General features: G+C 36.2%; 1 protein-coding gene across 2 annotated transcripts; it reads left to right on the top strand.

Annotated features, from left to right (window-relative positions):
- The first annotated feature begins 5,454 nt into the window (after window positions 1-5,454).
- LOC126804993 (ubiquitin carboxyl-terminal hydrolase 5) lies at window positions 5,455-12,515 on the top strand. 2 transcript variants are annotated; one of them, XM_050532076.1, is made up of 12 exons: window positions 5,455-5,728; window positions 5,803-6,018; window positions 6,092-6,296; window positions 6,390-6,485; window positions 7,073-7,474; window positions 8,038-8,178; window positions 8,252-8,422; window positions 9,701-9,958; window positions 10,051-10,199; window positions 10,509-11,036; window positions 11,734-12,007; window positions 12,093-12,514. In XM_050532076.1, the coding sequence occupies exons 1-12, from the start codon at window positions 5,586-5,588 to the stop codon at window positions 12,273-12,275; spliced, it is 2,766 nt and encodes a 921-aa protein (XP_050388033.1). In that variant the 5' UTR covers window positions 5,455-5,585; the 3' UTR covers window positions 12,276-12,514. The 2 variants fall into 2 exon arrangements, with proteins under 2 accessions (XP_050388033.1, XP_050388034.1); XM_050532077.1 differs by lacking the exon at window positions 7,073-7,474 and having other exon boundaries at window positions 12,093-12,515.
- Window positions 12,516-12,982: the final 467 nt, after the last annotated feature.

Raw genomic sequence — 12,982 nt, 5'->3', positions numbered from 1 at the left:
CTTACATCCTAAACTTGCAATTGCGCCAATTCACCTATTAAATTTGGAGAAAATTTCCGATTTGCAACCTCTCTGTTAAATTTCATGATTTTCATTTAATCTTACATCATATGCAATGTTTGTGAGAGGTAAAATTATCATACTATATATATTAAATTATTTTGAATAATAAAAACTTAATAATATTCTTTAAAGTGAAAATTTAGTTTTTTATTTGATTAGTTGTTCTTATACTTCCTCTCAGTTGTCACTGAGGGAATACATTGTTCTCAATCCTCATAAGTATGACTTGCTACTCGATGGAAAGATACCACGCACTCTCTAAGTGTTGTATAGGTAAGAAATCAAATAATAAATACTTGATTTGGTTGTTGGTTTACATTTCACAATTGACCGTATAATATATACATTTATACATTCATTCATAATTCTATGATTGAATGGATACATAGAGATAACGAGGTGAGTAATCGTACAGTAAAGGTTCGGGATTGTCAAATTGTATTATTTTAACGAGATGTTAATATATTGATAAATTAATAGATTATTAATTTATCGATTAATTAATAACTTATTAATTTATCAAGGTATAATAAATATAATTTTTCACTTTTTTAGAAGAAAACACAAGTTTTTACTTTGTTCATGCACTACATTGTTTGATTTATCACATATACTGTTGTTCAAAATATTATGGTATTCAATGTATTATATTATTTTATTTGATGATAATTAAATCAAAAAAATTCTTCATTGAAATCTTCATAAATGCAAAATTCATTATATAAATTATGTCATTATTAATTTGTATATTTGATGGGGTCTATATGAACTTTCAAATTTCTATTATCTTATAAATTTAACGAATTATTAATTTAGTACGTTAGCCCTGAGTCGAGACCGGAAAAAAATATTATTTTAGCGATGATATTAATTAATAGGGTATTAATTTAACGAGGTTCTACTGTACATGTTCAACTACAATGGAAGCAGGAGACATGTCATACCTAGATTGAGGCATGACGCTTGTTGGGAAACTTTCTTTCAAAATAAACACTAGTTGCAGAGACCTATTGTGGCTATCCGCCAACAGAATTATAGATGGAGACTTGCAAGTAAAGCTAGATGTCGACAATATCATTGTTGAAGTAGGAGACATATATAGTATTAGTAGTATAGTAAGAAAAATAGAAGAGATATATCCCACCTACCCTGAGAGTTTGTACCTCTTATCCGCCAATCTTCATCCAAATGCCGAAGAGTACCTAGTAGACTTTCAGCATTTCCTGCACATGTTGAAAACGGTTGACGATAACATGTAAGAACCACTTTCTACAACTCTTTAGAGTAACATCATAAAAAAGTAGATAGTTTAACTTGTCATCTAACGCATGAAAGATTATAGATTAATCGTGGCACATTACTATATAGTTATAGTGGTTTATGTAATTCATCATTGTTTAAAGTTTAAGCATAAATATCTTCTCAAACAAAGTGTTAAGCATAAATAAACATTAGTCGTCCACATTACATCATAATTTTGATCCAAATTTTTGAATATGCACACAGGGAGAATCTTAAGAATATGTACTATCATCCGACCTTACTTGAAGAAGAAAATGGGTTGATGATTTGCAATGCATTCAATAAGATTTACAAGAGACAAAAAGATTACTTGGCATATGGACTGATTTTAATGCTATGATGGGTAATTGAAATCCATCATAGCATTAAAATCAGTGCATATGCCCGGGTAATCTTAAGGGGGGTGTATTGTATATGGATTTAGTGAGAGTTTTAAAAAAATCTATGGAATTCAAAAGTCTAGTTGTATTCAATACAGACTTTTAATTATCCATATAAGTCTAGGTGTATTCAATTAGGATTTTTAAATGACCTTATGTGGCTTTAAATTTGACATTGGGCTAGTAGAGAAAGGGATATTCAACCCAATAAAGCCAATGCCCATTTCTGGCATAAAACCCATCACATAACCCATATCCATTTCCCATTTTCAATTGTTTCATCTCCATTTGGCAAACACGTTCTACCACTTTTGCTACTGGGATTGGTGCTTGGCTAGTTCCGACAGCACCAGAAAATCAGGGAGAGGGAATCACGCATAGATCTTTTAAGATCTCTTTGATTTTTCCTATCCCCACAACTTCCTTTGAGCATGATTTAAGGAGCCCATGATCTTTGATTGGTCACAACAACACCAAGGTGCCGACCTATCCCTGCCATCACCGCCCCTATCCATTGACCACGCATCTCTCCGACGACGCGATGAAGAGAAGCCTTGAGGACCATCGGTCTTTGAGGTTCATCCTCCATTCCCAACTCCACTATAAAGAGAGGAGGGGGATTTAGTCCAACTAATTCCAACCTAAGAGAGATTCGAACCCACATGGATTCATTCCAACTCATCCAGTACTGATCCCAACACACAAAAAACCCAAAAACCATTAAAAACTTCAAGCAAGAGAGCAAGCTCTATCTCTCTTATCCAAACCCTTACCCACCACACCTTAATGATAGATCATTAATTAAAACGTCTATAATAAACCCTGTAAAATGTCATCGTTAGTATAAAATAAGTAGGGATCGTTCAGTTTGGAGAATTGAAGGGAACTCTAAACTTTTAGTGTTAACAAATAATGAGGGGTTTGAGATTGATTATTAACTACTAATGAAAATAAATCCTAAATTACTATTTACATGATCGACTTCTCTTTAACAAACTTAAACCAAATTTACCATTACACCACATAATTACAAGTTTGAACATATCATGCATTCTAATTCATCTGATTACATATTTTTAGACACCAATACAATTAGAACCTTAGGGAAACATCTAATCATGTAAGATTTCTATTGACGTTTAGGTTGACTTAGGGCCTCACCTAAATTGCATGTAATCAAGTTTAACAACACTTAGAGTAGAAATCAAACAAGATTACATTTAAGCACCAAATCTTTGTTGGAGACATGTTTCATGTATGGCGTTACCCACCATGGTTTCACATGCAAATTTCTAGAATTTTTGCCACTTTTAATCAACACAAACCGAACCTACTTAAGGCATGATTCGATTTATGTCAATATGGTTGATGAATCTAGCACTCAAACACAATCTTAGGGACTGCATCCAAGCACTAAATTCATATGCACATATTTGAAAATTATCTAAAAGTATGAGAAAGATGGTCATAACACAACATTAGAAATACAAACTCATTAATTACAGGAAACCATTAATTCGGCAAAGATCCAAAAATCTAATAAAACAATCTGAAAATTTTGATTCTTAATACAAAACAATAATCCCACACAAACATCATACTATAATCTTCATAGACAAAGTATTGTAGAATATCAAAAATGAACAAACTCATGGAGATGAGTTGGGAGAATCAAACGTTGTAGGAACCTTGGAGGTGTGTCTTCAATGGTGATTTCGGTGGAGATGGAATTGGTATATGGGGGAGAACGTTTTGCTGTTTTGGTGAAGGATGTTTGAGGTAATATTTTGGTAGAGTTTTGGCTCTTGAATGCACAGGAGAAGTGATATTATTTGAGAGGTGAATCCATGTATATATAGAGGAAAGAGGGAGGGTAAGTTTGGTTTGAACTTGCCTCTTTCTTCCTATTTTAATGCCATGTTTTAATCCCTTAAATTATGTCATGCTTTATTCCCTAAATCATGTCATGTTTTATTCCATAAATCATGCCATGTTTTATTTATTTAATGATCATCTTCTAACTTTTAGGTTGCATATGCATGACTCCATCTCTGTTCTTTTCACTTAATTAATCTTCACATTTATTTTTTCCTTTTTCTTTTCTTCTTCCCACGGTAAGGACTCCATCTCTTAATTCTCTCCACTTTTTTTATCTCTTCTATTTAATTGTTGCATGACTTGTTGATGATATGACTCCTTGTGCATGACTTCTCATTGTTTTCCTCTAGTATTATCTCTTAAATCCAATCTGAAAATAAGAAAATAAAATCATAAGTAAGAGATAATTAGTTTCGAAACCTAACAAGGATTCCTAGTGCAAGAATGACTTAAAATATCGCAAATGCGACCAAAACGTAGAAAGATGAAGACTCCTAATCCAACTAGGTTTCCTAGTCCTACAAGGATTCCTACTCAAACTAGGACTCTAGACCAATTCTACGTTTTAAACTCATTTAAGCACAAAAATGCATCCAATACCGTCAAAGACTCTTACTACGACTCAATAGTTTAACAATAAGGGCTAAGCAAAGTACAAATGGAGGTAAAAACATGTTAAGAATGTCGTACAAAGTGCTCATATCACTTAATCATCATCCAAATCATGCGATCCCATCTCTACTAAACTCACAAGCATCCAGCTCCCATACCATGCCTTCTGTAAGTTTCATGTGAATTTGATTTGCTGTTATGCCTTCTGTAAGTTTCATGTGAATTCCATTTGCCGCTGTTACGGTCAAGCAAATCTCTGTTGCTACGGTCACGTGAATTGTTGTTGTTACTATCAAGTCAGATCAATCACAACAAAATCGTTCTTGGATCCTTTCCTCGATCGATTTTTGGTCTAGTTGCACTGCAAAAACACCCTCTTACAATCTCATGATTGTTTTCTTATTCTTTATGTTATGTTGTTACCTTGTATCTTTACACTTTTTAAAACCTCATTCTTATATGTGGATACATGCCCAATGCTAATAATAAAAACAATGACAATGAAAGAAGTACGTAAGAAGAAATGAAAATAATAACTATATCAATGTTTCATGAACACCGACTTCTTTAGCTTAAAACTTCATGAACAATTTATTTACTTCCATTTATTTGGTACCTATTAGTCGATAGATTAAATTTGAAGAGTTTATTTTATCTTCTTATAAATAATCGAGATTATCTAATTTTTTTGTAATAGATACAAGTCATACCACCAATAAATTTGCTTAGAACCAAAATTGTTCCGTAGAAAAGTTTCTTAGCATACATTAAATCATCTTCCAATAGCACCCATGAGGCGTCAAATAACCCATAAGACCAACCTAAATGCTTAAGGTGCACCCGCGAGTGAAGCAAATTATCACATAACCGTGAGCTTGTAGTTGAGAAACATGAAATACACATACATTATGGGTACTAAAAAATCTATATAAGTCAATCAATATGAATTATGTAGATTTCATGAATCAATGAAAGCATATAGAAATTAGCTAAAAATTTGTGGTTAAAATCAATAGTTTTAACAATTTTATGAAAATCTGTGTACTTTTAAACAAGTCTATTGTCTTTTCAAAAAGTATGGGTCAATTAAAATAAAAGAGTCTATTGTCTTTTAAAAAAACCTGTCAATTGAAATAAGTTCACACTATAAAGTACGAGCTCTAAGTGAATAAAGACGAAATTTAAGTTTTTTTTTTCCAAAAGGAACCCAGAGACCAGTGTATGGATAGTGAAATGTAAATCTCAGCTCCTGTATTTTTCGTTCTTAAAAAGAATGTAAGTACGAATTGCATCTGGGTGGGTTCCGGTGAAGCTGTGTTGTCACTAAAACCAGGGACTTTTCTTCTTGGCATGGCGGAGGTGTCGGTGTGCAGGCGGAGGAGCAGCAGCAGCAGCCTTACTCCCGATGAAGAGCGAATTTTGATAAAAGACATTGCTTTGGCTGCCGAAGCCAAATCCAAAGAGGGCGACACCTTCTTCTTGATTACCCAAAGGTAAAACACCCCTTGTCTCTCCCAAATCTGCAATTTGATTTGCTTCTAATTATGGATCGATATGAAAATACAAGATGGTGGCAGCATTGGATTGACTATGTGAACCAGGAACAACACCCCGAGCATTCTGAGTCGGCTGCTTCCACTAGGCCTCCTGGAATTGATAATTCCGATCTAATATTCGGTGCTTCTGCAGCAGCAGAGGACTCTGTTGAGATTCAGGATACTCTATTAGAAGGCCGTGATTATGTCTTGCTCCCTCAACAAGTTTGGAACCAGTTGCATGCATGGTATCCCCTTTCGCCTTGCATACATCACATCCAATGATTCCATATGTGACAATGTTTTGTAAGCCGGCTGCAGGTACGGAGGTGGTCCAACATTGCCCAGGAGGGTCATTAGTTCAGGCCCATCTCCGACAGAAATGGCTGTTGAAGTCTACCCTCTGCGTCTTCAGTTACTTCTCGTCCCACAAGGCGGGAGCGCCACTATAAGAATAAGCAAGAAGGAAACCATTGGAGAGCTCCACAGAAGAGCTTGTGAAATCTTTGATCTCAGCCCGGAACAAGTACATTTTTCTTGTCTTTCCACTCACTATGCCTAGGTTTCCTTTACTCCCAACTCTTCGTTAGTTAAGTTATTTGAATTTCCTCCCCTGCAGGTATGCATTTGGGACTTTTATGGACGCAAGCAACAAGCCCTGATGACCGACATTGATAAAACACTGGATGATGCAAATATACAAATGGACCAGGATGTGAGTGACTTTATTTTTCCACTTACTTATTTTAGTCTTTTGTAAATCACTGGGTTCTGCTTCAGCATGGGATTTCATATTTATAGCACTCTTTGCTAGAGCAGACACTGGCTGCAGTTGTTATGCTCTTAAGTATTACATCTGGAGGGGTATTTTGTATGATATGGTGTAGAGATTACTTTTTCTCTGAATGGGTCTCATATATCAAGAGTTAGTACACCTAAGGAACTTATAATGCAATTCCGTGGTTCTTTGGAATATTTGAACAAAAAAAACTAAATAGATAGACAATTAGACATGTATCTGTTCTTTATGTATACATGTAATCATTTTTCTAAACCTTAGACCTGTGTTGATAAACATGCAATAAACTCACAGTGATTGCAACTGACAGCCAAGTTTCTTCTCCTATCCACGTTAACATTTTATGCATGTCGTGACCTTCAATACAGTTCTAGGTGATTTCTTTGGATTCTACATATTTATTAGAAATGTTACCAGAGACAAGTTAGTATAATTATTTTTCATATGGACCAGTTAGTTTCAGCATTGATGTCCTGTGATTTTCTTTTGGTAAACGAAATCAGATTCTGGTGGAGGTCCTCAGTCTTGATAATGGTACAAGACCAAGTGGATGCACAAGTTCTGTTTGTTACAATGGATCTTTAGATAAGGAAGATGCCACTGTTCCTCTAGAGCCTTCTACGTTAAGCTTGTCCATAGCTGGAGGTTTATCTGCAAGCAAGGGTGCATCAAGAAGCTGTAACGCAGAGTTTGCGCAAAGTCAAAGAGAATCGGACACTACTTATGTGACAATCGGTGTTAGTACAAGGGGTTCGTCTGGTGGTTTGACTGGGTTACAAAACCTAGGGAATACTTGTTTTATGAACAGTGCTATACAATGCCTTGTCCATACACCAGAGTTCGCTAGCTATTTTCGTGAAGATTATCATCAAGAGATAAATTGGGAAAACACTCTGGGTATGCGCGTAAGTTTCTAATACTCTACCTAATTGGAACTGCCTGCGTTTTGTCCAAACCAGATTTTAAAAGTTCTTTTTGATATATTTGCTTATCCTAATGAACGCCCCCCCCCCCCAAACCCCCCACAAAAAAAAAATTCTCCAACTGAATTATAGATAAGATTACTTTCCATTACCCTATGCGCTACATTGTTTTGTAGAATAATACAGTTAACAGTATAATATGAGTGGCTATTAGACTGGCCACATGATTACATTCTCTCTCTCTATCTCTCTCATTTTCCTTTTTTTTTCTTTCTCGAGAATCATGGTTGCATCGAATGTTTTGGTTAGTGTTAGACAATTGTACTAGGGAGCATCGTAATCTCTAGTCCACTAGCTGTAATATTAATATTTGACACTTGTCTGGTTCATGATCTTGTTGAATTTTGTCTGCTGATGCGCTATGTAATAAAACCAAACAATTATTACAATGTTCTTTATATGGTATCGGTATTTCTGCCAACTCAAAGTTGTATTCTTTCTTCTTTGCCTCAGAATATTACTGATGCGAATTTTTCATACTGTAGGGTGAGCTAGCTCTAGCATTTGGCGAATTGTTGCGGAAGCTTTGGGCACCTGGACGAACACCGGTTGCTCCTCGACCTTTTAAAACAAAACTTGCTCGTTTTGCCCCGCAGTTTAGTGGTTACAATCAACATGATTCTCAGGTTTGAAACTTACAATTTTATTTTGACCAACATATGCATGGCATTTTCACTCGTCAGATGCTTTTATTTTCAGGAACTTTTGGCATTCTTGTTAGATGGTCTCCACGAAGATCTGAATCGTGTGAAACATAAACCTTATATAAAATCTAAAGATGCTGATGGTCGGCCTGATGAAGAAGTTGCTGATGAATATTGGGCTAACCACATTGCTCGTAATGACTCCATAATCGTTGATGTATGCCAAGTGAGTATTTTTGAAAACATTGAATTTTAATAAAATTAGTAGTTTAGCAACTGTTTTGTCAGTGCAACTACAACTTGGTTATTTCTGTATTGTTTTAGTTATCAAAAGTGAAGGTGGGTCTGTTCATTGTTCTCGTTCTAGGGTTATGTTTTAGTAGATATAGTCGTCAAGATATCTTTAAATTAGTATTTCAGTGTTAACCTAATGCTGTCTAACTGTGAAGAGAGCTGTGTTTTTGAGAACTGTTTCAGTAGTTTTCTACTTAGTGGATGGATATGTTGATTATGGCAATATTAATCTGGGGGCGCTTGTGAGGCAGTTGACATTACCATTTGAATCTGATGCTAGTATATTTTGTTTTTTGAGTTCTATCGTTTATGATAGCCAAGTTGCTGCCAACTGTTGACAACACTAGAGAACTACTTTTGGGGTTTACCAAAATGCCTCCAATCTCGTTTATTAACTTCTTTTGATTCTACCTGAGATCTGAAAGGGGGGATTAAGGCCTTGTTTGGTATAGCTGTGCTTTTAAAATAATCAGCTTCCATGTCAGCTTTAAAATTCTTTTGTGTTTGGTAGATCAAATAAAAGCAGCGTTTTTCCTTAAAATAATAGGTCACTAGAAGCATCTTTTAGAAGCAGCATCATGGTTGCTTTTATAAGCTGCTGTCATAAAAACACTGGAAAAATAATAGTTTATGGCGTGACAGCAGCTTTTAGAAGTACATGTTTACCAAACATGAAAACACGAAACTGTTTTATTTTACTGCTGATTCACAGCATAGCAGCAGCGGATTTTTTTAAGTCGCAGCAATACAAAACTACCCTTAAGGGCATCATTGCACTTTATGTTTCAAATCCCAGAGGCATATGCCTATAGGGATAGAGACATAAAGTGCAATAGGCACACTTTTTGCAAAAGCATGCTGTTTCCCAAGAAACACTGACACCATGAGAGGCACTTTTTAAAGGCATGGCTCACACAGTTTTTACTCCTTGCTCTCGTAAGCACCTTTAAATGCCCCTAAACGCGTTTTAAAACCTGTCCTGGATCTGTTTAGAATGCTCACTGGTAGAGTGGTTTGAGATGGAAAGAAAACCTTAGAGATATGGTAATTGTCAGAATAACTAGTGGTAGAGTGCAGACATGGGGCCCGGTGGTACCTTTCTTTACTTTGTGTTGGAGAGGATCAAATTATAGAATAAAAGGCTAGTCTTCTGTTTGTAATCTTTGTTTCATGTTCATTTTTGCTCATTTTTGCTGTTTCTGGTTAACAGGGCCAATACAAATCAACTTTGGTCTGCCCCATGTGTAACAAAGTCTCTGTTACATTTGATCCCTTCATGTACCTTTCATTGCCCTTGCAGTCGACCACAACTAGAACAATGACAGTAACCGTTTTTACGTGCAATGGAAGTGCATTGCCATTAACTTATACTGTTACAGTCCCAAAACAGGGACGTTGCCGGGACTTGATCCAAGCCATTAGCAATGCTAGCTCTGTGAAGCATAGTGAGAGGCTTTTGCTTGTCGAGGTATGTTGAATGCCGCATTTCAACTCTTAGCCTTTTAGACTTCTAAATGAATGTATGCCATCAGTATATATTTTTTAACTTGTGCTTGACAGATACAAAACCATATGATTCATCGATACCTTGAAGACCCGTTGATATTATTATCTACCATTAAAGATGATGACCATCTTGCTGCATACAAGGTTCCAAAGTTGGCGAAAAGCACAAAATATCTTCAGTTAATACACCGTCGCAAGGACCAGTATGTATATACTTAACTTTGGTCCTTGTAGTGCTATTTGTGCTTACTTAATACCATGTACAGAAAAAGCGTTTCCCACCTTATAAGTATATCTTTTTTCCTTTCTGCCCTAAAATAATCTACGTTGAGCGACTATTTCTAATTCTTAACCAATTACATCACACCTGGGTGCTAGCACTGAAAATAAAAGCTGGTTGCGTAGTTAATAATATTGATGGGATTGTTTATTTGTATTCTTCCCCCGAAACTTTTTGTTATCAGGCATTGTGATAATTTTCTGCACTCCAACTAACTGTCATCTGTATCCAGAGGAACTAGTGATGGCCTGGCCACATCAGGATGGGTACCTTATGGAACCCCTCTTCTGTCGTCTATCTCGTGTGATGATGAAATCACAAGAGGCAATATACAAAATATAGTCCGTACAATGCTGTCCCCAATGCTAAGAACTGAGAGTCTGGATCATACTGATACATCAAACGTCTCTGGCACTGTTTCGGCTATATCCAATTCAATGACTAATGATATGACCAGTTCTAAACCAGTGAAATCACTAAAGTTGCCTCTCCAGTTGGTGGATGAAAGTACAGCATGCGTTGATCTGTCAGTGGGGGAAGAGAAAGCTATCACCTTGCCTTTGGAATCATCATCAATACTAGTATACGCTGACTGGTCACAGAAGCTTTTGGATAAATATCATACCCATTATTTGGAAAACTTGCCAGAAGTTTTCAAGTATGGGCCTGTAACAAAGAAAGTGCGTACTGAACCTCTTTCCTTGTACACTTGCCTTGAAGCATTTCTACGTGAAGAACCACTGGTGCCTGAAGATATGTGGTAAGTCAGTGTTGTATGTAAAGATTCAAGATACTGAGTCAGTAATGATCTAAGACAGAAGTATGTTTCACATGTTTTGCATTGTTAATCCTGCCTGAACTACACATACCACATACCACACACACACACACCCACGCCTACACTCATGCCCGCAGTCCTGCATGTATACATATAATGTTTTATTGGTTAATATGAAATCAGGGCCAATTAAAGGTCCCTAACTTGAATCTCTGTGACAGTTCCACCTCTTACTTTTGATTTACTAGGCTACAGAAGAAACTGACTGGTGACGATATTAAGGGCAAATTTAAATGCTTGCAATTTGCTTTTCAAGTTTGTAGTGTTACTGTACAATTACATAAGTTTCTTAGTCTGCAACTCTCATTACAGCTTATTCATGAATTAATTTTTTTCTCTTTGAAGCACTTATGCGTTAGGCATTTGAGATGACTGAGATATCGGTTGCTTGTTCGACATGTGCTATCTAGAGCTAAATAATGTAGAATATGATTTATCTCTTTTTTTTTTGTTACAATTATGATTTATCTCTTTGTTAAAGCTTAAAGTTCATTATGATTTATCTAGTCACTAAAATTAATTTTCATAATATATCTGGAAAGGTACTGCTTAGAGGAGTTCATTCCTTATATACCTTAGATAACCACTAAAAATAAATCTATTAATATATGTGGTGAAGGTACTGCCCACAGTGCAAGGAGCGGCGACAAGCAAGTAAGAAGCTAGATCTTTGGAGGCTTCCTGAAGTGTTGGTCATCCATCTAAAGAGGTTCTCGTACAGCAGGTCAATGAAGCATAAGTTGGAAACATTTGTCAACTTCCCCATTCATGACTTGGATCTGACCAATTACATTGCTCACAACTGCAATGTTGGCCAGCAGCTTTATGAACTTTATGCATTGACGAATCATTATGGCAACATGGGCAGTGGGCATTACACTGCACATATCAAGGTGGGGGGAGGAAATTTTTTTTGTTCACGTATTATCTATAGTTTCATGTTCGTAGAATAATATTCAGACTATTTATTGTCTACAGCTTCTGGATGAGGACAGATGGTATAGTTTTGATGATAGTCACATATCACCCATAAACGAAGAAGATGTGAAGTCACCTGCAGCGTATGTACTGTTTTATCGTCGGGTGAAGAGTGAAGATTACTTTGTTGGCAATGGAGTTCTATCCTGTGGAGGTGACATCAAAGTTGCTTCACAAAAGTAAAACTGAACTCAGTAGAGTGTCTGTAATTTGTCTTTTCAGCTAATTATGGGCTTATTGGTCTGGTTGTCCTAGGTTATCTAACCTGAGGGTTAATGTTAACATCCAATGTGTATAGGGTTTGATGAATATCATTAGCGTGGTGAGTTGATCTTTAAAATTTTAAATGGTGGAGTTTATATTCGTCAATGGGTAGGAGATTGCTGCACGAGCATGCTCAACGCAGCAGCTGTTTTCAGCTTTCAGTGTGCAAACCCAGACTTCTAAGATCTCTGTCATTCTTGGTAAAAAAAAAAGAAGGTCCGAGTCATTTGGATAAGAACAACGACACTGTTATAAACGGAGCTAACTTGCTTGCTAGATAGTAGAGAGAAGAGAATGATAGAATAATAGATGGAGGATAGAGGTGTGTTTTTCCATTCATCACTAGTCCTTTTATATAAAGATGTACCACTCAAGTTACTTGGTGAGCACTTAAAAGTTTAGTTTGATCACACACAAAACTTGCCTGGTACCCACAAGCTATGTTCTACAGACTTGCTTGGAATTCTCACTTATGTAAGGAAAGAAGGCAGAGAACGCGAGAGGTGATTACGAGGACCAGACTCTTGCGTGCGAAAATTCTTTGGAGAAGAGAAGGGGGAACTTGTCTAGTCTCTTGGAGTGTTCTATAGAGAAGGAAAAGATGAAATGAAGAAGATGAAGTGCTT

Source organism: Argentina anserina, chromosome 1, assembly GCF_933775445.1.
Source record: "Argentina anserina chromosome 1, drPotAnse1.1, whole genome shotgun sequence".
NCBI lineage: Eukaryota > Viridiplantae > Streptophyta > Magnoliopsida > Rosales > Rosaceae > Argentina > Argentina anserina.
Note: the sequence above shows the minus strand (reverse complement) of the source record. Positions and strands in the feature narration are given on the sequence as shown.